General features: G+C 41.7%; 1 protein-coding gene across 3 annotated transcripts in view; it reads right to left on the bottom strand.

The window, feature by feature from the left end:
• TRPC6 (transient receptor potential cation channel subfamily C member 6) overlaps positions 1-24,609 on the bottom strand; it is a 165,633-nt gene that overhangs the window by 60,609 nt on the left and 80,415 nt on the right. For all 3 annotated transcript variants that reach the window (XM_054015598.1, XM_054015597.1, XM_054015599.1), the window contains exon 2: positions 172-946. In XM_054015598.1, coding sequence (XP_053871573.1) covers positions 172-946 — 775 coding nt within the window. The remainder of the gene's footprint in view (positions 1-171; positions 947-24,609) is intronic.

Raw genomic sequence — 24,609 nt, 5'->3', positions numbered from 1 at the left:
AAGAGTGTGAGCGACACATCAATTTCTGATGCTCTGCATTATCTGTCCTTACCATTAGCATTCCACATTGTTTCCCCTAGTTATTACCCCAGAAGGAGTGGGGCTGTTGGGAGCACATTTAACTGACTTTCTAATTCTGTACAAATCAGAATCTGTTGACCATACACTTACCTTGAATTCTTTTTCAATGTTTGCAAGCACAGCCAGCTCATTGCTAAGTTCTAAGGCAGTCATTACCGGGTCTTCACTGGATAAGGAGAGGTAAGCAGGGCTCGCCAGACCTTTGTAGGCATTGATTCTGGACCTAGAATGGCTGAAAGAGTCATGTTTTTGCTTCTCACTGCACTCACTGCATTTGCAGAAATAGTCATGTGGCCTTTCAATGCGAGCACCTTTTCTCAGAAGGGTGTGGACAATTTCATATTCATGGCAGTGAGCAGCCAGAATGATTGGGGTAACATCATGGGAGAACCGGGTTCCATCCTCATCGTATGCATAAAAGTCATCATGCTGGAATTCTGATTGGCTGGGACTTAATGCAAGTCTCTTGCCTTCAGCGAATGCAGGATGATTTAGGATGGCTTCCACTATCCGAATATAACCTTTACTAATAGCCAAGAGCAAGGCATCCCCAACCCGGGAGAGGTTCTCCTTCTTCAGTAAAAGTTCTATAATCTCCAGATGCTCATTGGCAACTGCAAGCTGCAAAGCATTCTGCCCCATGTAGTCCACACAGTTCACATTTAGTGAAGTACACTCTTCCAGCATTTTACGAATCACGGGAATATTTCCATATTCTGCTGCATCCAAAAAACGCTCCTCATCAAGAGAGAGGCTTGTGGAACGATCATTAAACATGTATGCTGGTCCTCGATTGGCCAGCCTTCTGCCCTTCTCCCGGAGTATGGTCTGTCGTCGAAGTGCTAGCCTATTCTCAGTACCTCGACTGAATGGAAAGAGAGATATCATCAGTGCTTTCATATGCAAAATGATGTGCATTTTTGACCTACCCTTTGGGAGGACACATAAATCTTAATACTAAAAAAAAATTCCTATCAGTTATCTGCTGTGCACTTTTTAATGCAGAAGTGAGACCATAAAGCTTACTTTGTTGCACTGTATAATCATTATAGCCATACAGGTCTGGAATGGATACCTTTATTATGCTCTGCTTCAGTGGAGGATCCCACAGTTTACTCCTAGCTCAAGATCCCACTTGTTTACCTTATCTCACCCACAGTTATCACATCTGAATCCAGAAAGATAAACTGAACCAAATTCTGCTTTCAGTTACACCAGTGTAAATCTGGAGTAACAACTATAAAGACAGTGTAGTTACTCCAGCTTGAGAACCATGGTCTTTCTTTCCAGTACTTTCCATTATTTGCTTTAATTCTACAGATAACAGGCAAAGATCTCATCATTTTACAGGACTGAGACTCATCATTCTTTGTCCCACATGTGTCTCATGTATGAATGGTTGGTCCAGAAAATCAGTGAAGTAGGTAACATCAAAACAATTTGCACATACTGAGACCTCACATTCCTGGTTAAATGGATTGCAGCCCACCTGTAGACAAGGAGTGGTGATTCAGGAGCCAGAGGAGGCACATGAGGAGTGATGGTGGACCCTTATCAGCACAGCTGACAACTTGTGTATGTGGAAACCCTTGAGATTAACACCCTAAGCAAGGCTGGGGCACAGAGGCCCCATGTTAATATGTGTATAGTATATTGCGTCAATCCAGTGCTGACTGACTTCATCTGCTCTCATTCCTTCAGTTACTACTACATGAATAATTCCCTAATCTCTTTGCTCTGATTTCTTCCCTCCATTCACTCTTGCTTTGAGTTCTATTGATTCAAAACACTAAATAAGAGCTCGGTATTTATTATTATTTTTATTATCTGCAGCTGTTTCTCTGACATCTAGTCTGGAATGTCCAATTGCCAATTCAACCTGAACCTGGTAGAAACTGAACATGTGATCTCTCCCTCCCTTAAATCTTGCCACTTCCTTCCTTTATCATCCTCTCAATTATTCTGGCTCACAGTCTTGATTTCATAATCATTTCTCCAACACTCAGGCTGCCATGAAATCTTGCCACCTCTTCCTTTTTAACAGCTCTAAAATCTGTACCTTTTCTTCTATTCCCACTGTTAAAACCTTAGTCCACTGCTTGGCTCTCACTCTCTCTTGTCTTGACTACTGAAACGTGAAGTGAAACATTTTGAACACTTGGGGTTGGCTATACTGCATTTGTTGAGAACAACTCTATTTTTGCAGTGATTTCTCAGTACAAAATATATCCCATTTTCATTAACAAGAAAAGAGAATAATATGTAATCTGGGAAAACTAAGCTTTTAACCCCCCACAGAAACTCATTTTCAAATTGATTTGGCCTTCCAGAATTACATCGCTGGTATCCAACATCCACTACAATTTTCTGCTTTTTTCTTTTCTTTTTTCCCCCAGTTGTAGCTCAATGGCACTTATTCCTTTCTTACACATTTTCATAAAATACTGCAGGTTTCTTACACATTTTCATAAAATACTGCAGGTTGCAACAAAGCAATATATACAGTATTCTTGAGATATTGCTTACTCATGAACATAAACTCAGATGTTAAACAAGACTTGGAAAATATAAATCTCACCTCTTAAACTAGAAATGAAAACATTATCACAAAAAAGGGAGGAAAAAGACACAGACCATTTATGTAACTACGATTCCTATAAAGCTTCTCTATCGACCAATCTTGTCCAGAAGAAGAAATCTTTTCTAGTATTGTTTTTCTTCCAACTTGCCCATGTCACCAGTCTATAGATAGAACAGTTTTCCAAAACATAGCCACAGAGTGGTGTAATGTACTTGTAGCTAATAATATGTTATAACTAGAGACCATGACACTGGCTATTACCCAAAAAATACAAAGAAAGGAGTCCGATTATAAGATTATTGATGAGGTTTAGGGCTATGAATATGTGCTCAAACAAGGGGAAAAGAGAGTTAGAATTCCCCTATGGCTCTACATGGGCAACATGGACAATGGGTTCAGGCACAATGGAGAAAACAGAGTTATTCATATTAGTGTTAAATAAAAGTTTAACCTCGATTGCAGGTTGAACATTTTCCATTGAAAATTTGTTTGACAGAAAATGGCTTTTTTATCTAAATGGAAACTCTTGTGAGAATCATCCATTTTTAACTAAATTTTTCAAGTTTTCAATCCCCCCTCCACTTGACAATGAAAATGTTGTGGGTTTGATGCCATTTTTTTCATTTCTTAAACACCCCCCCCACACACGCACCCACACACAAAATCAAAGAAAAAAAATCAGTGAAAACAATTTTTTGTTTTTTTTCCAAGGGGAAAAAAATTCTCACCCAGGAAAAGACAGATGTTTGAGAAATCATAGAATCAGGAAGAAGTTACAGAATTTGGCAAGAACATACATGTTGGGGGAGAAGGACGAGAGGAGGCAATGGAAATAAGAATAATAATAAGAAAAACAAAAATAACATTTGACTTCTATAGCACCTGAGACTGTGAGCCTAAGGGAAAGAAGGATGTGGGGTTGCTAACTGTAGTAGAGAATGTTGAAAGGGGCACGTGGAGAGATGAAAGGTTTAATTTAGAAATGCTATGAGCAGCAGCACATCCAAGGAGACCTTTGAGAAACAAATGTAGGTCAGGTGTGCAAGCCTGGGCAAAAGGGGTGAGGGGTCAAGAGTAGAGAGGTAGAACTGTGAATGATGCAGATATGAGTGGTAGCTGAAACCATGAGAATGAATGAGATTGCCTTGAGAGAGAACAGAGAGACAAGGGGCAAAGGTTGAGAGAATTCAGATTACCACGGGACAATACAGAGATGAGAGAGGAACCACTTAAAATGATGAAAAAGTTAAGAGAAGCCAGGAGAGCAAGGTGTAAGATGAAACTCCAACATATGCTTTGGATTTGGTGTATTTTAGTGACCTTGGAAGCAACAGGAGCAGAGAAAGCCAAAGAGATGGTTGGAAAGAAGAAAATCTAGACAGAGGGAATTGACAGCAAATTCCAGAATTTTAAGAGACAAGGGGAGGAGGCAGATACATTGGTAGTTGGAAAGAGATGTTTTTTTCAGGATAAGGAACCCAAAGGCATACTTGTAAGGCTGGAAAGAAAGAGCCGGAGTTGGGGAAAGATAGATAGGTTAAAGATAAGGAAGAGCAAAGAGATGTAAAAGAGGAAAGCAGGGGAGGGCTTCTGCTCTATCTGCCCCTTGGCTCCTATTCTCCCTTTCCCTCCAGCCCCATTCCTCACCTTGCTGCATTTTTCCACTTCCACAGTGCCCAGCCTCTAACAGCAAGAGCACTGAGAGCACAGAAGACAGTCTCCCTGCTTGCAGTTCTTGTGCCCAGCACTACAGCCACCACTGGTAACTGCTCAGCCCCTGCAACTCCAGGGAAGGAGTGTGTGTGGAAACTCAGATGGAATCTTTGAAGAGTTTAGCTGCCACACTCTAACATAGCTCTACTGAGCATGTGCAAACTGAGATTTTTCAGAGATTTATACCTTAGCCAAATCTGAGCAAAATTTCAACATGACAGCAAAAGGCACATCCTTGACTCCAGGGCATTCCACTGCAAAATCTCAAGTCCCTACTCCAAAGGATGGAAACATTAGCGATTTTGTTGTAAGAATATTTTAAACATCTAAAAACTAACCTATTTTCTCTTAAAATAATTCTCAAAAATGGCTGATCCCATGTAGCTTAAAATTTCCAAAAACAATTCAGCCTGAGGCAGACACCTGGCATAGAAGATTTCAGCTCAAAAGGTTAAACTTTGGCAAATGTATAAGTAAATGAAAACAGGTTCTTATCATGGAAAGTTTGGGTGAACTTTAACTATAGATGGCACTACCCGCTCTGCCGATAATAAAATCATTGTTAATAACTGGGTTAAACGGGCAATGCCAGGGTTGGGGCAAGACAGTAGTTGGGATTACTCAGATTTAGATGAAGGAGATGGTAAGACTGAGGAGGAGGAAAATTCCAGTCATCGAGTGTCAATTTCATTTGCAAATGTATTCTCTGAAACTGTGAGTTTATGAACACATAATTGATTAAGTAATATTTTATTCTTGTAAAGTCACAGAATTATAGACATGTAGGGCAGGAAAGGACCTCAAGAGATCATCAAGTTTAGCCCCCGATGCAGAGTCAGGACCAAGTAAACCTACACCATTCTTGACAGGTGTTTGTCCAACCTGCTGTTGAAAACCTCCAATGACGTGGATTCCACAACCTCCCTTGAAAGCTTATTCCAGTATTAACTATCCTTATAGTTAGAACATTGCTTCTAGTATCTAACCTAAATACCCCTTTGTCAGGACTGAGATCCCCACTTTGAACTTTAGGGTACAAATGTAGGGGCCTGCATAAAAACTTCTAAGCTTAATTACCAGCTTAGCTCTGGTTCGGCTGCCACCATTTTCAATGGATTCCCTCCCTGGGAAACCTTGAAAAACCTTCACCAAATCCCTGGTGAAAACAAATCCAACCCCTTGGATTTAAAACAAGGGGAAATTAACCATTCCCCTCCTTCCTCCCACCAACTCCTGGTGAATCAAGATCCAAAACCCCTTTGGATCTAAAACAAGGAAAAAATCAATCAGGTTCTTAAAAAGAAGGTTTTTAATTAAAGAAAAAGGTAAAAATCATCTCTGTAAAATCAGTATGGAAATCAACCTTACAGGGTAATCAAACTTAAAGAGCTCAGAGGACTCCCCTCTAGTCTCAGGTTCAAAGTACAGCAAACAAAGAGAAACACTCTAGTAAAAGGTACATTTACAAGTTGAGAAAACAAAGGAAAACTAACACGCCTTGCCTGGCTATTTACTTACAAGTTTGAAATAGGAGAGACTTGCTTAGAAAGATGTGGAGAACCTGGATTGATGTCTGGTCCCTCTCAGTCCCCGAGAACGAACACACTCCCAAACAAAGAACACAAACAAAAGCCTTCCCACCCCAAGATTTGAAAGTATCTTGTCCCCTTATTGGTCCTTTAGGTCAGATGCCAGCCAGGTTACCTGAGCTTCTTAACCCTTTACAGGGAAAAGGATTTTGGAGTCTCTGGCCAGGAGGGATTTATAGTACTGTACACAGGACAGCTATTACCCTTTCCTTTATAGTTATGACACGCCCCCCAAATCACAGATAGTGTTGGATGTTTGGTTCCACACTGGCTGTGATTTCTTCCTGGAGTTTTAGGAGAAAACAGAGTTAATAAGACACATGTACCTTTAGACATACGACTGATTATATAAAAACTAACAATATGTTTCATTCCAAAAACAATTGTTAACCAGTTAACTCTGGGAAACTTTCCCGGGAGAGTGCATCAGCCACTTTGTTAGAAGCTCCCGAAATGTGTTGTATTTCAAAATCAAAATCTTGGAGAGCTAAACTCCACCGAAGAAGTTTTTTGTTATTTCCCTTGGCGGTATGAAGCCACTGTAGCGCAGCATGGTCTGTTTGTAGTTGGAAACGCCGTCCCCAAACATATGGGCGTAGCTTTTCCAGCGCGTACACAATGGCATAGCATTCCTTTTCGCTGATTGACCAATGGCTTTCCCTCTCAGACAGTTTCTTACTGAGAAATACGACAGGATGGAATTCTTGATCCGGTCCTTCCTGCATTAAAACTGCTCCCACACCTCGCTCGGACGCATCTGTGGTTACTTGGAACGGTTTGTCAAAGTCTGGGGCCCTTAGCACAGGGTCAGACATGAGTGTTGCCTTAAGCTGGTTAAAGGCCTTTTGACACTCATTAGTCCACTGAACTGCATTTGGCTGTTTCTTTTTGGTTGGTCTGTCAGCGGGGCGGCGATTTGGCTGTAGTGGGGTACAAATCGCCTATAATATCCAGCCAAGCCTAAGAAGGATTGGACCTGTTTCTTAGACTTTGGAACCGGCCACTTTTGGATAGCATCCACTTTGGCCTGTATGGGATTTATAGTTCCTTGACCCACCTGGTGCCCCAGGTAAGTCACTCTGTTTTGGCCTATTTGACACTTTTTAGCCTTAACAGTTAGCCCTGCCTGCTGGATGCGCTCGAAAACTTTTTCCAGGTGCTCCATGTGCTCTGCCCATGAATCAGAAAAAATGGCCACATCGTCGAGGTAGGCAACTGCAGATTCTCCCAATCCTGCTAGGAGACCATCTACAAGTCTTTGGAAGGTGGCGGGTGCATTTCGCAACCCGAAAGGGAGTACATTGAATTCATACATCCCTGCCTGGGTGACGAAGGCTGACCTTTCCTTAGCGGGTTCATCTAGTGGTACTTGCCAGTACCCCTTGGTTAAGTCCAAAGTAGAGATGAATTGGGCATGTCCCAATTTCTCCAATAGCTCATCTGTGCGTGGCATTGGATAGTTGTCAGGACGAGTTACAGCATTTAGCTTACGGTAGTCCACGCAAAAGCGTATTTCCCCATCTGGTTTGGGAACTAGAACCACTGGAGATGCCCATGCACTCTTAGAGGGGCGGATTATACCCATCTGTAGCATGTCCTGGATCTCCCTTTGTATAGCAGCTTTGGCATGAGGTGACTCCCGGTAGGGTGGGGTTCTAATAGGGTGAGCATTACCTGTGTCAATGGAGTGGTATGCCCGTTCGGTCCATCCTGGAGTGGCTGAGAAAATTGGTGCAAAGCTTGTGCACAGCTCCTTGATCTGCTGTCGCTGCAGACGTCCAAGGGTCATGGAGAGGTTCACCTCTTCCACGCCACCATCCTTTTTTCCTTCGTAGTAGACACCTTCAGGCCACTCCGCGTCATCTGTTTCCTGGGCAGTAAACTGGCAAACGTTTAATTCTCTGGAATAAAAGGGCTTAAGAGAATTAACATGGTATACCTTAGGCTTTATGTTGGAGGTGGGGGAGGCTATGAGATAGTTAACAGCTCCTAGGCGCTCCTGGACCGTGAATGGTCCTTCCCACGATGCTTCCATTTTATGGGCCTGGATTGCCTTTAAGACCATGACTTGGTCTCCTACTTTGAAGGACCGTTCTCTGGAATGCTTATCATACCAGGCCTTTTGCTCTTCCTGAGCATCCTTTAGGTTTTCTTTAGCAAGGGCCAAAGAATGTCGGAGGGTGTTTTGTAGGTTGCTTACAAAGTCTAGAATGTTTGTTCCTGGAGAAGGCGTAAACCCCTCCCATTGCTGCTTCACCAACTGTAATGGCCCCTTAACCTCACGGCCATACACAAGTTCAAATGGTGAAAACCCTAAACTGGGATGTGGTACAGCCCTGTAGGCAAAAAGCAACTGCTGCAACACGAGGTCCCAATCATTGGAGTGTTCATTTACAAATTTACGTATCATGGCCCCCAAAGTTCCATTAAACCTCTCCACCAGGCCATTGGTTTCATGGTGGTAAGGGGTGGCAACCAAGTGATTCACCCCATGAGCTTCCCACAGGTTTTCCATGGTTCCTGCCAGGAAGTTAGTTCCCGAATCTGTAAGGATGTCGGAGGGCCAACCTACCCTGGCAAAAATGTCTGTTAATGCCTGGCACACACTTTTAGCCCTGGTGTTGCTTAAGGGTACTGCTTCCGGCCATCGGGTAGCAAAATCCATGAAAGTCAGTACGTACTGCTTTCCTCTGGGTGTCTTCTTTGGGAAAGGACCCAGAATATCCACAGCTACGCGCTGAAATGGGACCTCAATTATGGGTAGTGGCTGGAGAGGGGCTTTAACCTGGTCTTGGGGTTTTCCCACTCGTTGGCACACCTCACAAGACCGGACATAATTAGCAACGTCCTTGCCCATTCCCTCCCAGTGGAAGGACTTCCCCAACCGGTCCTTGGTTCTGTTCACCCCAGAATGGCCACTGGGATGATCATGGGCTAAGCTCAAGAGCTTTACCCGATACTTAGTGGGAACTACCAACTGTCTTTGAGGATGCCAGTCTTCCTGGTGCCCACCAGAAAGAGTCTCCTTGTATAAAAGTCCTTGTTCTACAACAAACCGGGATCGGTTAGAAGAGCTGAGAGGCGGTGGGGTGCTCCGCGCCGCCGCCCAAGCTTTCTGAAGGCTGTCATCTGCTTCCTGCTCGGCCTGGAACTGTTCCCTTGATGCTGGAGACATCAGTTCCTCCTTGGACTGTGGACTGGGGCTTGGTCCCTCTGGAAGCGATGCAGGTGCTGGGGCTGTTTCCATTGACTGTGAACCGCTGTCCGCTGGTGCACTATGTGGTAACTCAGGCTCTGGCTGAGCCTCTTGGGTAGGCTTATCTGCTGCTTCTGCCAGTTCAGGCTCGCTGGTGCCCTCTGGCGTTGGAGTTGTAGACGGGTTTGCAAGCGCTGGACTCAGGGCTGGCAATGGTTCTGGTGCTGGTTGCGTTGCCAGTTCCGGTTCTGGGACTGGCTTTGGCTGGGTCTCTGGGATTGGATCCACTACGGCTGTTGCAGTCGTTGGCAGAGGATCCAGTTCCACCACCTTTGTCTGGGTCTCCGGTAACACAGACGGGGCCCTGGTGGACGGCTCAGGAACAGGGATGGGGGTGAAAGCTTGCTTAGCCTGGCTGCGGGTGACTATTCCCACCCTCTTGGCTACCTTCACATGGTTGGCCAAATCTTCCCCCAGCAGCATGGGAATGGGATAATTGTCATAGACTGCAAAAGTCCACATTCCTGACCAGCCCTTGTACTGGACATGCAACGTGGCTGTAGGCAAGGTTACAGATTGTGACACGAAGGGTTGAATTGTCACTGTAGCCTCTGGGTTGATGAGTTTGGGGTCCACTAGGGATTGGTGGATAGTTGACACTTGAGCCCCAGTGTCCCTCCAGGCGGTAACCTTCTTTCCGCCCACTCTCAAGGTTTCCCTTCGCTCCGAGGGTATGAGAGAGGCATCTGGGTTTGGGGATCTTTGGTGTGATTGGGGTGTAATGAACTGTAATCGGTTAGGGTTCTTGGGGCAGTGAGCCTTTATATGTCCCAGTTCATTACATTTAAAACATCGCCCTGCTAAGGTATCACCGGGACGAGGTTGGTTGGTGGAGACTGGTGTGGTGGGGTGAGAAGGCGTCTGGGGTTTCCTTTGGGATGTGGGTGGGGCCTTGGGTTGTCCCCGGTGGTAAGGTTTTGTTTCGGCTCGCCCCTTCTGATATTCGCTCCAACTGCTACTAGTTTTTTTCTTTTCTGCCACCTCCACCCATTGGGCTCCAATCTCCCCCGCTTCAGTTACAGTTTTGGGCTTCCTATCTAGGATGTACCTTTCTATTTCCTCAGGAACACCCTCTAAAAACTGCTCCATTTTTACTAGGGAAAGCAGATCTTCCAGAGATTTAACATTTGCTCCTGATACCCAGGCATCACAATTTTTGTCAATGTGGTAGGCATGACGGGTAAATGACACATCCGGTTTCCACTTTAGGGCTCTGAACCGCCGACGGGCATGCTCGGGTGTTAGCCCCATTCTGAGTCTGGCCTTGTTTTTAAAAAGTTCATAACTGTTCATGTGTTCCTTAGGCATTTCAGCCGCCACCTCTGCTAAGGGTCCACTGAGCTGCGGCCTCAGCTCTACCATGTACTGGTCTATAGCGATGCTGTATCCAAGGCAGGCCCTTTCAAAATTTTCTAAGAAGGCCTCAGTATCATCGCCTGCCTTGTAGGTGGGGAATCTTCTGGGATGGGAAGTGGTACCTGGAGGGGGGTTGTTAGCATTGGCTGGTGCATCCTGCTTAGCCTTTGCTACTTCCAGTTCATGCTTCCTTTCTTTTTCTCTCTCCTCCATCTCTTTTTCTTTCATCTTCATCTCTTTTTCTTTCAGCTCCATCTCTCTCTTGTGGGCCTCCTCTTTGGCTTTTTCTTCTCTTTCTCTCTGCTCTGTCTCGAGTTTTGTTAATTGAAGCAGTCTCTGATGTTTTCTTTCATTTTCTTCTGCTTCTAGTTTGGCCAGTTCTATTTTGTTAGCTACTTCTTTGGTAGTCATTTTCCTGTTTTCTTGTGCTGGGTCACCCCCTTTGCAGTTGACAAACTGGGAAGCTCTCAGCTCTGGCTGCTGCAGAGTTAACAGTAACTTTCTAACTAGCTACTCCGGAGGATGTAAAAAGAAAAAAAAACAATTCAGCTTGTAAATACCTTTTACCAGTCATTTGCTAATTGAACCCTTCTCTTAACAAAGGACCTGTAAAAAAAACTTAACACCTCTGCCTTCAGGCAAGGAGAGATAAGATATGCATCTATCTACTTCTAGCTCGGCTTTCCAAGCAGCTAGAAGGAAAAAAAATCTCACTGGCTTTTTGGGTATAAAATGATCCCACCGCTATTCACCATGTCAGGACTGAGATCCCCACTTTGAACTTTAGGGTACAAATGTAGGGGCCTGCATAAAAACTTCTAAGCTTAATTACCAGCTTAGCTCTGGTTCGGCTGCCACCATTTTCAATGGATTCCCTCCCTGGGAAACCTTGAAAAACCTTCACCAAATCCCTGGTGAAAACAAATCCAACCCCTTGGATTTAAAACAAGGGGAAATTAACCATTCCCCTCCTTCCTCCCACCAACTCCTGGTGAATCAAGATCCAAAACCCCTTTGGATCTAAAACAAGGAAAAAATCAATCAGGTTCTTAAAAAGAAGGTTTTTAATTAAAGAAAAAGGTAAAAATCATCTCTGTAAAATCAGTATGGAAATCAACCTTACAGGGTAATCAAACTTAAAGAGCTCAGAGGACTCCCCTCTAGTCTCAGGTTCAAAGTACAGCAAACAAAGAGAAACACTCTAGTAAAAGGTACATTTACAAGTTGAGAAAACAAAGGAAAACTAACACGCCTTGCCTGGCTATTTACTTACAAGTTTGAAATAGGAGAGACTTGCTTAGAAAGATGTGGAGAACCTGGATTGATGTCTGGTCCCTCTCCGTCCCCGAGAACGAACACACTCCCAAACAAAGAACACAAACAAAAGCCTTCCCCCCCCAAGATTTGAAAGTATCTTGTCCCCTTATTGGTCCTTTAGGTCAGATGCCAGCCAGGTTACCTGAGCTTCTTAACCCTTTACAGGGAAAAGGATTTTGGAGTCTCTGGCCAGGAGGGATTTATAGTACTGTACACAGGACAGCTATTACCCTTTCCTTTATAGTTATGACACCCTTACAACAGATTACTTCTTGTCCTACCTTCAGTGGACCTGGAGAACAAATGACCAATATCTTCTTTATAACAGACCTTAACATATTTGAAGACTTATCAGGTTCCTCCCCTGTCTTCTTTTCTCAAGGCTAAACAAGTCCAGTTTTGTTACCCTTTCATCATGAGTCAGGTTTTCTAAAGCTTTTATCACTTTCGTTGCTTTCCTCTGGACTCTCTCCAATTTTTCAATATATTTCTTAAAGTCTGGCACCCAAAACTAGACACAACACTCCTGCTAAGGCCTCAACAGTGCCAAGTGGAGCCGGACAATCACATTCTATGTCTTACATACAAAACTTATATTTAAACACCCCAGAATCATAATAGCCTTTTTCGCAATGGCATCACATTGGTGACTCATATTCAATTTGTGATCCGCTACATCTCCCCAGATCCTTTTCAGCAGTATTACCACAAGCCAGTTATCCCCTAGTCATTGTTATCGACAGAACTGTGGTCAATATGAAAATAACCTGCAATATCCTAGACAACCCTTATTGAATTAAGTTAAACCTTATTGAACTAAGTTTAAATATTTTAAGAGTTTGTTGTATTAAAAATGAAAATGTCTATGTACTATTTAAGTAAGGGGACTGGACTCAATGACCTCTCAAGGTCCCTTCCAGTCCTAGAGTCCTAGAGTCTATGGATCTATTGAGGGATTGTATGTATTTCTATGGAGGAGGGGGACCACAGCCCTCCAGGAATTAAAAACAGTGCGGGTAGTTAGGCAAATTCATTCAGGTTGTAACACCTCCAGAGAGCTAGTACCAGTTGGAGAGAGGCTTATAGTTACTAGTTCAAACTGGAATCTCCAGGGACCTACAGTTTAAATTAACTGTTGTTAAATAACTTGAGTTAAAACTGACTCAGGGTCTTCTTTCCAATCCAGCAAATGGACAGGACCTCTGGTCTAAGGGGACTTGAATCTTTGGAAAGGGTTGGAAGGTCTTTGGCCCACCGATGCTCCATAAGAGTTGAGAGCTAGTTCTAAGTAAAAGCTGTTATGAACTGATGACCACAGGAAAAAAACCTGTATTGGGGGTTTGAAGAACTAAGCACCAACCAGAACCCTTGTTGGAGTTATGGGATTATCTCTGTTAAGCTTATTAGCATATGCACAGGTTCTTTTATTGTTTTTAATGTTTTCTCTGTAATGCTTTCACCTTAAGAATAATGTGCTTGCTTAGAAAGTGCTGTGTGGCAACTTAACTATGGCAATTACATTGTGTAATCTCTGAAGAAAGAAGCGAAGCAGGCCTTCTTAGCAGTCTGTCTTTTGCTGGGGAGGTCACAGTATAGTCAGAAAAGTGTTCAGCTTGGAAAAACCCTGGTTAGAAGGGAGAGAAATGCAGGTCTCTGGCCAAGAGAGGTGATGGCTGAGGAGTCTGGAGCCTAGAATAGGTGCCCTTGCTGTACCACAGACAGGAAATCTATGTGCAGTTGCCCTGCACTGTGAGACATTTTATTATGTAGGCTTGCATTCACTGTTTTACTGAAGTGTGTGGCTGTACAAATTTAAAAGAATTAAATAGAGAAGATTTGAAAATTTTGCATGGAAGAAAAAATGTACCTGGATACTGTGTGTCTTTTCAGGTTCCCAAGCACATGTTCAACAGTGATATTTACTATGGGCAATTAAAGACATGCTTTAGAAGATGTGCCTGCTGTGAAAGTGAAGAAGTTTCTGTCATCCTTTGCCTACTTATTTTTCAACATAATATCCAAACCAATCTCCTTTTGTGGCTCCATAATAAACAACTGCATCTTCACCTCAAGTTCCTTATTAAGGTTTTTTCTCCTAAACTAAATCTTTGCTGATCATTGCAAAAAATTATATTTATCATTGTTAGTGAGACAGATTAATTTTTTCATGGTTCATACTGAGAATTAAATAAAGCGTCAAGGATGAAATCAATCCTGTTGTGAAAGGCTTTGGTCGGTCCTCCGTGGCTAAGGTCATAGATGGAACAGACACAACATTTTGAAAAAATATTTTCAACCAATTGTACCCACGTCCCTATGAATATTCTTCTACAAAATTAATTTAGTGATGCTTTGTTTGGGGAGCAAGTGAAAAATGTCTTCTCTTCCTTTATTTGTAAATATTGCCACTTTGCACACTCTAGTAGGATCCAGTGTCCTTGAATCTAAATACTTTTTACTGCTCAGAGGAAATCAAACTTTTTATAATTAAAGGAGTTAGAGTTGTAACATAATCCTAATAGTGTATTATACATCTTGTCCACATGTGTCTCTCATGATCTTACTTGGATGTGATCTGTGGTTTTAGAGTTATGATTGATGCAACTTTAACTGCCTCTAAAGTGCAGTAATAAATCTTCATTTCAGTCCAGGGAGAGAAAATAAATGTATAAACATATATATCAAAAATATGAAAAATGACAGTACTGTACAATTTGTAAGTCTATTTACAAGTGTAATGATATTCAAATTCATTAAATGATTAACTACCACCACATTTTAAGAGACATTTAGAGAAATAAAATCATCTGCACTGGATTGCTGGATTGATGTAAAGAGAACCTTCCCTGTCCTCTTTCTTCTTGCTACAGCATTTCAAAACCATGAAAAAATGTGTAATTAAAAAAACAAGTAAAAGTTGATCAGACTGGGGCTGTGATGAAAATTTTGATTGCAAAAAAAAAAAGATTTTTAATGAAATATTCTTTCTTTCATCCTATTTTCTCTTCTTCTTGTTTCTCCATCCTTGAGTATAGTTCAGATATGCAAGCACAAGTTAAAAGCATTAAATGGGATGACTGTTTAAAAAAGTAATAAGATTAGGAAATGCTTTTTGTAAAAAATAGCATTTTTACTGAAGGGTCATAGAGGAAAGAGGACATTTTCCATAGCAATTTTGAATGCAAAATTTGTTTTAAAAATCTATTTGTTGTAGAAAATAATTCAGTTATCCTAACTAATTTGACATGGTAAAGTCTCTTTTTTTTTTTTTTGAGTATTGATGTCAGTTTAAAAAAATATACAAACACAACATTCAACACATTACAAATGCACAAAAACTGGGACACAGATAGCAATAAAGAATGTATATTATAGAATGTATATTATAGAATGATTTCTTACAAATTTCAGATCCGTTGCTCAGATTTATACATTACTAATAAACCAGATTGCTTTCAATGAGTTTACATCTAAACAGAATATTGCTCAGGCTGCATTTAATCATTTTGCATTATGCTTTACAGCAGAATAAATGTTTCTATCCAAGTCACTTGAAAAATTATTGCCCTACAAAATGCCAAATAAATACACTTCTCAGTGTATATTATAGTTACAAGCAGCCCTAGCTGTGCCCTGCATCTTTTGGATTTCTTTCAGATGAAATAACCAACGATTTATTTCATCCACCTCATTTTCCTACTTTTTTCACTGTTGGAGAAATATTGCAGCTCTGATTCCACACAGTGAAACATGCTGGAGTAAAAAGAAATGAAATCATCCATCCCCATTTGAAATGTCAACAATGCAATTTAGTTGCTAGGTGGAACAAATTGTGTGCTCTATTTTATGCAGCCAAAGAATATCTGTTGCTCTGCTTCCCTTTAATAAGTGGTTTTGAATCAAATGTAAATCAAATGTGACAAAAGTTAACAAAAGGTTTAATATCCAGATTAAATATATTTCTGTTTAGCGTTCATAAAAAATCATAGTACTTTCAATTAAAATCTGATAGCTATAGTAAGCTGTAACATGGACTAACCCAGAGTAACACAAATTTAACCGCTGTAATATGATTTAATGTAATTAAAGTAAAAGCTCTATTATATTCCAGGCAGGTTCTTAAACACACTGTGGTATATAAACTCCTTCCAATAGCACATTATGGGACTGACCCTGCTCCATTGAAGTCAACAGAGCTGTGACCATTTACACAATCGGAGTTTTGTAATTGACTTCAATGACAGCAGAGTGAAGTCCTGAGCGATGTGACCAGCATCTGTTATGTGTGGATCTTAATCCATTTCTTATTTTTGGCAAAGGAAAGGTTTGGCAAGATAATCATTAAAACAAGCACAGGCCTGCATCTCCCACAGCCATGCGTCTACCCTTTGCTGAAATCCTGGCCTACACCTTCCTCTCCTCTCACTTTGACTATTGCAATCTCCTTAAACTCCAGGATGTGTTCACTGCCTTCTAGCCAATACAAACTCTTCAGAAAATGCATTGGCTCAACAATCACTTCACACTCCAGTTCAAAACTGTCCTTGTTTTTGAAACTCTTCATTGTTTTGCCCAACCAACGTCATGGACTAGTTTCTCTCTACTCCCTATCCTTGCTCCCTCCTTTTCTCTCTCACTGGCATACTCTCAGTCCTTCCACACCCAGTTGCTATTGATGATGTGAATACTCTCCACTCTGCACTGACTGCCATCTGGAATGGCTGTCTGTCTGTATCTCTGCCTCCTCTATTCAATATAGATTTTTATACCATGCTCATCACCATAGTATCCGAGGGCCTTCTGGTAGAACATTAAGCAACATGACTAACGTCTGTCATGTCTTGTTTATTCTCTCATCCTCTTCCCAGACAGAGAAGTTTGTGCCAGTGCAGTGTTTGGGTAGGTTTTTGTTTTTAAACAAATATAACTGTTTATATTAGCCAAGGCAAGGTCAAAGAAATGTGCTTTACACTTGGAGCGGAAAGTGGTGAGGTTCATGATGGCCCTTCCCAAATCTCACCTTAATTACATCCCTTTTCTATCCTCCTTTATGTTATTGTTCTCTTTTGGTGTAAATGAAACTCCCATCAAACCCCTCAGACCTGTGCCCATTTACGTCAGCAGAGAATGTGACTCTGAATTAAATGTTTTGACACAGTTTTATGGAAGAAGACACACATAACGAAGTTGTATTCTATGCATTGTTGCAAGGGCAACCCTTCTTAGTGAAATCAACAGGCACTGGAAACTTGTTGGGCCCAAAGATTGTAACTAAACTGCATATAAATTTAAATGTTTTTAAATTATATCATTCTCACAACCATTATATTTACTTATTCTTACAATTTGTACTTGATAATTAAGTGACTAAAATCCATTTTTTCATGTCTGAATATTGGTGACATCATAGCAGAATTTTCAGAAGCTTTCTAGATTCATTGCTATCTTTGAGCACTCAGCAGCTGACCTTCATGTGACCTGCCACATGCTATTTATCCATTTTCTCACTGGTCGGCCCCTGCTATGATGGCCCACAACCATTCCTTCCATAATATCTTTCTCGACGTTATTTTAATCTCTATGCCTTATGTGACTAAGGTACATAAGTTTGCACCTGTTGAGTTCCGACAGCAGGGTCTGTTTCTTACCAATAATATTTCTAATATAAGCATTCATCTTCTTTGCAGTACAGGTGATACCCAAGAGTCTTCACCAACACCACATTTCAAAGTCTTTAATTTTCTTCTTGTCAGGAGTATTAATTTCCTACAATTTCACCAGTTGAACCTCCATCCACATCGAGATGCCACATTTTTTTCAAACGTTTGTAAGGAAGGCTATGGCTGAGTGAGCCATTCCTAGTCTTCTTTTAATTTTATTGAACAGCCTCGTTGGTTAGATATATATGATCCCGGATAACTGAATTCATTTACTGCCTCTACAACCTGACTGCTAATTGTGATATTCGTTTGCATCTTGATTTTGTTAATAATGTCAATGTGCATCCATTTTGTTTTCATCTCATTGAGGGACAGTCACTACCTGTTTTAACACACTCCAACATTGCATTGCATCAGTGGTTGTGGTTATAGCAGAGTGTCATGTCATCAGAGTATCTCAGGCTGGTAAAGAGGAAATTCAATCCTACAGAAATCTCAACTCCAGCCGCTTAGTAGAATCTTCTAGCACTTGTCTCATAATAAATTATACATACATGTTAAAAGGCTTGGGGACAGAATGTCTTACACCCTGCCCAATGCAAAACCACTCACTGTCACCTGTTGCTGTTCACACTATGGTCTGTTGTTGATGGAAGAGACTTGCAATGAGTTCAATGAGATGTTTTGGTGTCCTTATATACTCCAAGGATGGTCACATAGGACAATCTGGAAGGCTTTTGAATAGTCAGTGAAACACATAATCAGTTGGTGATTATATTCCCTGCATTTTTCAGTGATGTGACAGATGATTGTGATTTGATCACACATGCCTCACCTTTCTCTGAAACCAGCTTCTGCTGGTAGTTCTGCTTCTATCATTCGCTTCATGTGATCCTGCATTATGTGGAACAGAACTTTGCTCATGTGCTATATCAGGAAGGTAATACGAATGTTACTGTGCTCTCTTATGTTTCCCTTCTTTGGTAAGGACAGAACTATTCCCTTTGTCCAACCATCTGGCCAATTTCTAGTCATCCATATATCATTGCAAATTTTCCATATGAGATCAATACCGCAATCACCAATCGCTTTTAACAATTCTGCTGGTACATTATCTATTCCTGGTGCTTTCCCAGGCTACATTTTCATATTGACATGCACCACTTCCTTTTGCAGGATTGATGGCTCTCTACTTTGTGGGTGAGTAGAAATTATTATCAAAAAGCTCTTCATTTCACTTTCCTACTTGAACTTACATCAATTTATTACTATGCCACCAATGTACTCAGTATGACTTACAAGAACAAAGTGCAAACATTTCCAGCAAAGGGCACTTAAAATAAGTTTGTTTGCCCAGTGGTGGTTCCTCCTTCTTTGGCTGTGATTAGCCCAAAGGGATTTCCTTAAATGGGAAATCAAAAACATAGATTCTCTCTGTGCTAGCTTTTCCTCTGGATGACAGAGTTTATCACAGACTGAGATGAAACAGTTTTGAGAGAATCCCTCATTAAAATATTGGCAGCACATACTGCTGTGGTGAGGTTCTGGGACTTCAATGTAATCTATTTTCCCCTCCCACATACACTTCATCTGTATGAAATAAATTCCCTATTTTACCAATTTGCCATCATTTACAGCCATTGTAGTGTAAATTGGTTTTGTAATTAAATCTGGTACAAAATCTGATACAAAACAAAATCAACAGTGATTATTTCTACTTAATTATGTACCTGTAATAAATATTCACTTGGTAGGAAATGTTTACCTCAATATTATCTAGGGCCTTATTTTACAGTTTTTAAGCAGCCAGAAGTCCACGTGAGAGTCAGAGTCACAGGATCTGGCCATAATGCAACACTCTGAAAACAAAGCATCTATACATTATTCTCGATCAGCAAACAAAACAGAGCCACCCATATCATAGCCTCTGCCAGAAAGTCTATGACTGTGGCAAGCCTTTGGTCTTAGATTAACTTGCATTTGTTTTACTTACAATGAAGACAGGGGAACTAAAATAGAAGCACTATTAAATTTACATTACCAATAATTACAATGTTCTTTCTTATCAAAAAATTCATGACCCACTGAATCTCATTAATTGATACCTAACAATATTAGACCTCAGGCTGACTTGGTGGTGTGATGGTGTGCAAATTCACTGCCAAACAGGAACTAAGTTCTAATTTTCCCAGGCTGCAGATCAGAGTTCTTTCACATTGCTAGAGTGTTTGGAGAGCCCAAAGGCTGCTGGTTGTGGAAAGTAAGAATGACCAAGCCACCAAAAATCTATGGGCAAGTTATTTCCCACTCATTAAATACTTGTCAGAATTGTTTTTAAACAAAGTGCTTCTGAAAACAGCACATATACACTAGTTTAGTGAGTACATTAGACTAAATAGAACGTGTCCACAGATTTGTTCATGTTGGTACAGGGCTCTGGAGAAGTCAAGCTGTATGCACAGTATTAATTTTGCACTATAGTAAATGCTGGAACAAGCTTTTTCATTCCATGTTGCAAGATGTGCCTATCACAGCTTCTAAATGCAAATGTAAAAAGGTATATAAAACCCACAAAAGTATATATAACTAACTGATATAATGTCAGTTCAAAAGAACCCTCCTATCCTCAACCACCTCCTTACGCAAGTGACCAGATGAGCCTTGAAATTTATTATTGATTCATTTTTTGTGAACACAAACTAGAACGATCATAATGGCTTATTACAAAGAGTTGGCAAGATCACACCTGGAATATCATGCATGATTTTGGATGCCTTATTACAGGAGAGAGTTTAAAGAATCAGAAATGGTACAGGAGAGCACAGCTTGAGTTATAGTGTCTCCAATGTTATGACTTGGATGGAGAGATTAGGAAAGTAGATTTTCGCTTTTCCATTGCAGTCCTTTAGAAAAGAATCATAGAATCATAGAATATCAGAGTTGGAAGGGACCTCAAGAGGTCATCTAGTCCAACCCCCTGCTCAAAGCAGAACCAATTCCCAACTAAATCATCCCAGCAAGGGCTTTGTCAAGCCGGGCCTTAAAAACCTCCAAGGAAGGAGACTCCACCACCTCCCTAGGTAACGCATTCCAGTGTTTCACCACCCTCCTAGTGAAATAGTTTTTCCTAATATCCAACCTGGACCTCCACCTCTGCAACTTGAGACCATTGCTCCTTGTTCTGTCATCTGCCACCACTGAGAACAGCCGAGCTCCATCCTCTTTGGAACCCCCCTTCAGGTAGTTGAAGGCTGCTATCAAATCCCCCCCTCATTCTTCTCTTCTGGAGACTAAACAATCCCAGTTCCCTCAGCCTCTCCTCATAAGTCATGTGCTCCAGACCCCTAATCATTTTTGTTGCCCTCCGTTGGACTCTTTCCAATTTTTCCACATCCTTCTTGTAGTGTGGGGCCCAAAACTGGACACAGTATTCCAGATGAGGCCTCACCAATGTCGAATAAAGGGGAATGATCACGTTCCTCGATCTGCTGGCAATGCCCCTACTTATACAACCCAAAATGCCATTAGCCTTCTTGGCAACAGGAGCACACTGTTGACTCATATCCAGTTTCTTGTCCACTGTGACCCCAAGGTCCTTTTCTGCAGAACTGCTATCTAGCCATTCGGTCCCTAGTCTGTAGCAGTGCATGGGATTCTTCCGTCCTAAGTGCAGGACTCTGCACTTGTCCTTGTTGAACCTCATCAGGTTTTTTTTGGCCCAATCCTCTAATTTGTCTAGGTCCCTCTGTATCCGATCCCTACCCTCTAGTGTATCTACCACGCCTCCTAGTTTAGTGTCATCTGCAAACTTGCTGAGAGTGCAGTCTACACCATCCTCCAGATCATTAATAAAGATATTAAACAAAACTGGCCCCAGGACCAACCCTTGGGGCACTCCGCTTGAAACCGGCTGCCAACTAGACATGAAGCCATTGATCACTACCCGTTGTGCCCGACAATCTAGCCAGCTTTCTATCCACCTTACAGTCCATTCATCCAGACCATACTTCTTTAACTTGGTGGCAAGAATACTGTGGGAAACCGTATCAAAAGCTTTGCTAAAGTCAAGGAATAACACATCCACTGCTTTCCCCTCATCCACAGAGCCAGTTATCTCATCATAGAAGGCAATTAGGTTAGTCAGGCACGACTTCCCCTTCGTGAATCCATGCTGACTGTTCCTGATCACTTTCCTCTCCTCTAAATGTTTCATAATTGATTCCTTGAGGACCTGCTCTATGATTTTTCCAGGGACTGAGGTGAGGCTGACTGGCCTGTAGTTCCCCGGATCCTCCTTCTTCCCTTTTTTAAAGATGGGCACTACATTAGTCTTTTTCCAGTCATCTGGGACCTCCCCGGAACGCCATGAGTTTTCAAAAATAATGGCCAATGGCTCTGCAATCTCACCCGCCAACTCCTTTAGCACCCTCGGATGCAGCGCATCCAGCCCCATGGACTTGTGCACGTCCAGTTTTTCTAAATAGTCCCGAACCACTTCTTTCTCCACAGAGGGCTGGTCACCTTCTCCCCATACTGTACTGCCCAGTGCAGCAATCTGGGAGCTGACCTTGTTCGTGAAGACAGAGGCAAAAAAATCATTGAGTACATTAGCTTTTTCCACATCCTCGGTCACTAGGTTGCCTCCCTCATTCAGTAAGGGGCCCACACTTTCCTTGATTTTCTTCTTGTTGCTAACATACCTGAAGAAACCCTTCTTGTTACTCTTAACATCTCTTGCTAACTGCAACTCCAAGTGTGATTTGGCCTTCCTGATTTCACTCCTGCATGCCTGAGCAATATTTTTATACTCCTCCCTGGTCATTTGTCCAATCTTCCACTTCTTGTAAGCTTCTTTTTTGCGTTTAAGATCAGCAAGGATTTCACTGTTTAGCCAAGCTGGTCGCCTGCCATATTTACTATTCTTTCTACACATCGGGATGGTTTGTTCCTGCAACCGCAATAAGGATTCTTTAAAATACAGCCAGCTCTCCTGGTCCCCTTTGCCCTTCATGTTATTCTCCCAGGGGATCCTGCCCATCTGTTCCCTGAGGGAGTCAAAGTCTGCTTTTCTGAAGTCCAGGGTCCGTATTCTGCTGCTCTCCTTTCTTAATGGAGATTAATGTCCAGATTCAGCAGACTATTTGAGCACACGCATAATACTATTGTCTTCAATAGAGCTACTCACATGTTTAAAGATGGCATATGTTTAACTACCTTGCTGAATCAAGGCTTAAGGCGTTACCTGACTGAAGCATATAGCATTCTGAGGAATAGAGTGAAGGTGGAGGCCATAAAGCTATTTAAGAGGGGGAAAGTTTCACTAAAAAGAAGGGAGAATGTAAGGTAAAAAAAGTCCAGACATAAGCACATGTACACACGCACACACAGGCTGGCACGCACATACACAAAATTTAGAAGAAAGGTACTTTTATAGGATAGGGTTGGGAAAAGTTCCGAACATTCCACTGAAGTCCTGGGCCCTCTCAATTCCCACCGAAGTTAAGAGAAGTGATGGGTGCTCAACACTTCAGAGGACCTTATAGGACTGAGCCCAGACAGAGCGAAAAAAAGTTTGAGAAAAGTGCATGAGGCAGCAAGAGCAGCTGCAACCTTGAACAGATTCAAAGGCTATCTCTACACTTACAGTGGCATGTAGAGTACAGGCACTACATGTGTAGCTAGCACCACAGTGAAAGGCAGGCTGCCTTCATACTTGCCACTGTGGTATGTAGCTACACATCTCAGTGAAAGGCTATGGCAGCAGGAAGGCAATGGGAAAGGCTCTGGCAACTCCCCGCAGCTGGAGCCCTTCACTGCAGCAAGGAAAGGCTCTGGCAGTGAGAAGGCAGTAAGACACACTGCTAAAAATAGCAGTGTAAATGAGGGAGATACTGCTTGGGTGTATAAAGTGTTCAGGGGGTGGGAGGGTCAGGTGTATAAGACACTCTAATCACTTAAACCATGTCCCACATCTACACTAATTATACCCATGCTAGCTGGTGTGCAATGTCTATACTCTACACACTGTCAAAAGTATAGACATTGCCAAAGACGCTTGAGTCAAGCATTATGTGAAAGAATATATCAGAAGATACAAATACTAGCCAGATATGCAGCTAGAAAAGTTGTGTTGCCACCATCTATGCCGTACAATGATTTTACTTTAAAAAAGTAAAAAGAGTGATTAATATATGACCTCCATTCGAATGAACTCATTATGCTTTTGGTGAAAGCAGAACTAATGTATGGCAATGTACTTATTTAACATTACGATATTACCATTTCAGCTTGTTCAGTTTAGTACGCAGTAGCCTGGCTATTCAACTAAACTTGTTATGCAACTAAAATCCTCCAGAGTCTGGGCGTGCCAAATCCATATAATATTCCTGAGTGATAATGTTTGCATTTGGACCATTAGCAACCAGATTGTGTTAAAATGCACATCTCTAGCTACCTCCGTGGTGGCTCCACATCCGAGGAACCTTCTGGGTATTAATGTTTCTACTGAAAAGGCTGGGATAACTTTTTTGCCTGAGTCAACCTTCATTTCAGCAGGTGTCAGGATGGAAGAATCCAATTTAGTAATGTGCTGTGCTAAAAGCACCCCATTTGGGCCAAGTCATCCTCTTTCTTTAGGGAATCTGTTATTCCCAATGCAGAGGCAATGCACATCTGGCATCAAACACTATTTGGAGTGTGAAATGATCCTGTGCATCCCCCTTTACATGTTTGTCTCAGGAGCTTTTTAGCAAAGTCTCTCAACTAATAACTATCTCAGAGTTGGATCCAAAATTCCCCTGCCACTCCTTTTCCTTTGTATAACCTCATCTAATATGATTTGTTATGGTCTAAACTTTTATCTAAATTGTATATTGTCCTAAAGGAGCTCTGCTAAAGTCAGTTAGGCCTGATGTTTGACCTACCTTCAAATATTTATAATCTGAGAAGGAAATGTCAGCCAGCTTTTAAGTATGTGAAAAATATATAAACCAAGAGGGCCAAATTATGATGCCATCTTTATGAGTGTGCTTGAGGTAGGGAGAGCCCTTTCCCTAA

Source organism: Malaclemys terrapin, chromosome 1 (genome assembly GCF_027887155.1).
Source record: "Malaclemys terrapin pileata isolate rMalTer1 chromosome 1, rMalTer1.hap1, whole genome shotgun sequence".
NCBI classification, from domain to species: domain Eukaryota; kingdom Metazoa; phylum Chordata; order Testudines; family Emydidae; genus Malaclemys; species Malaclemys terrapin.
This window is presented reverse-complemented; position numbering and strand designations above follow the sequence as displayed.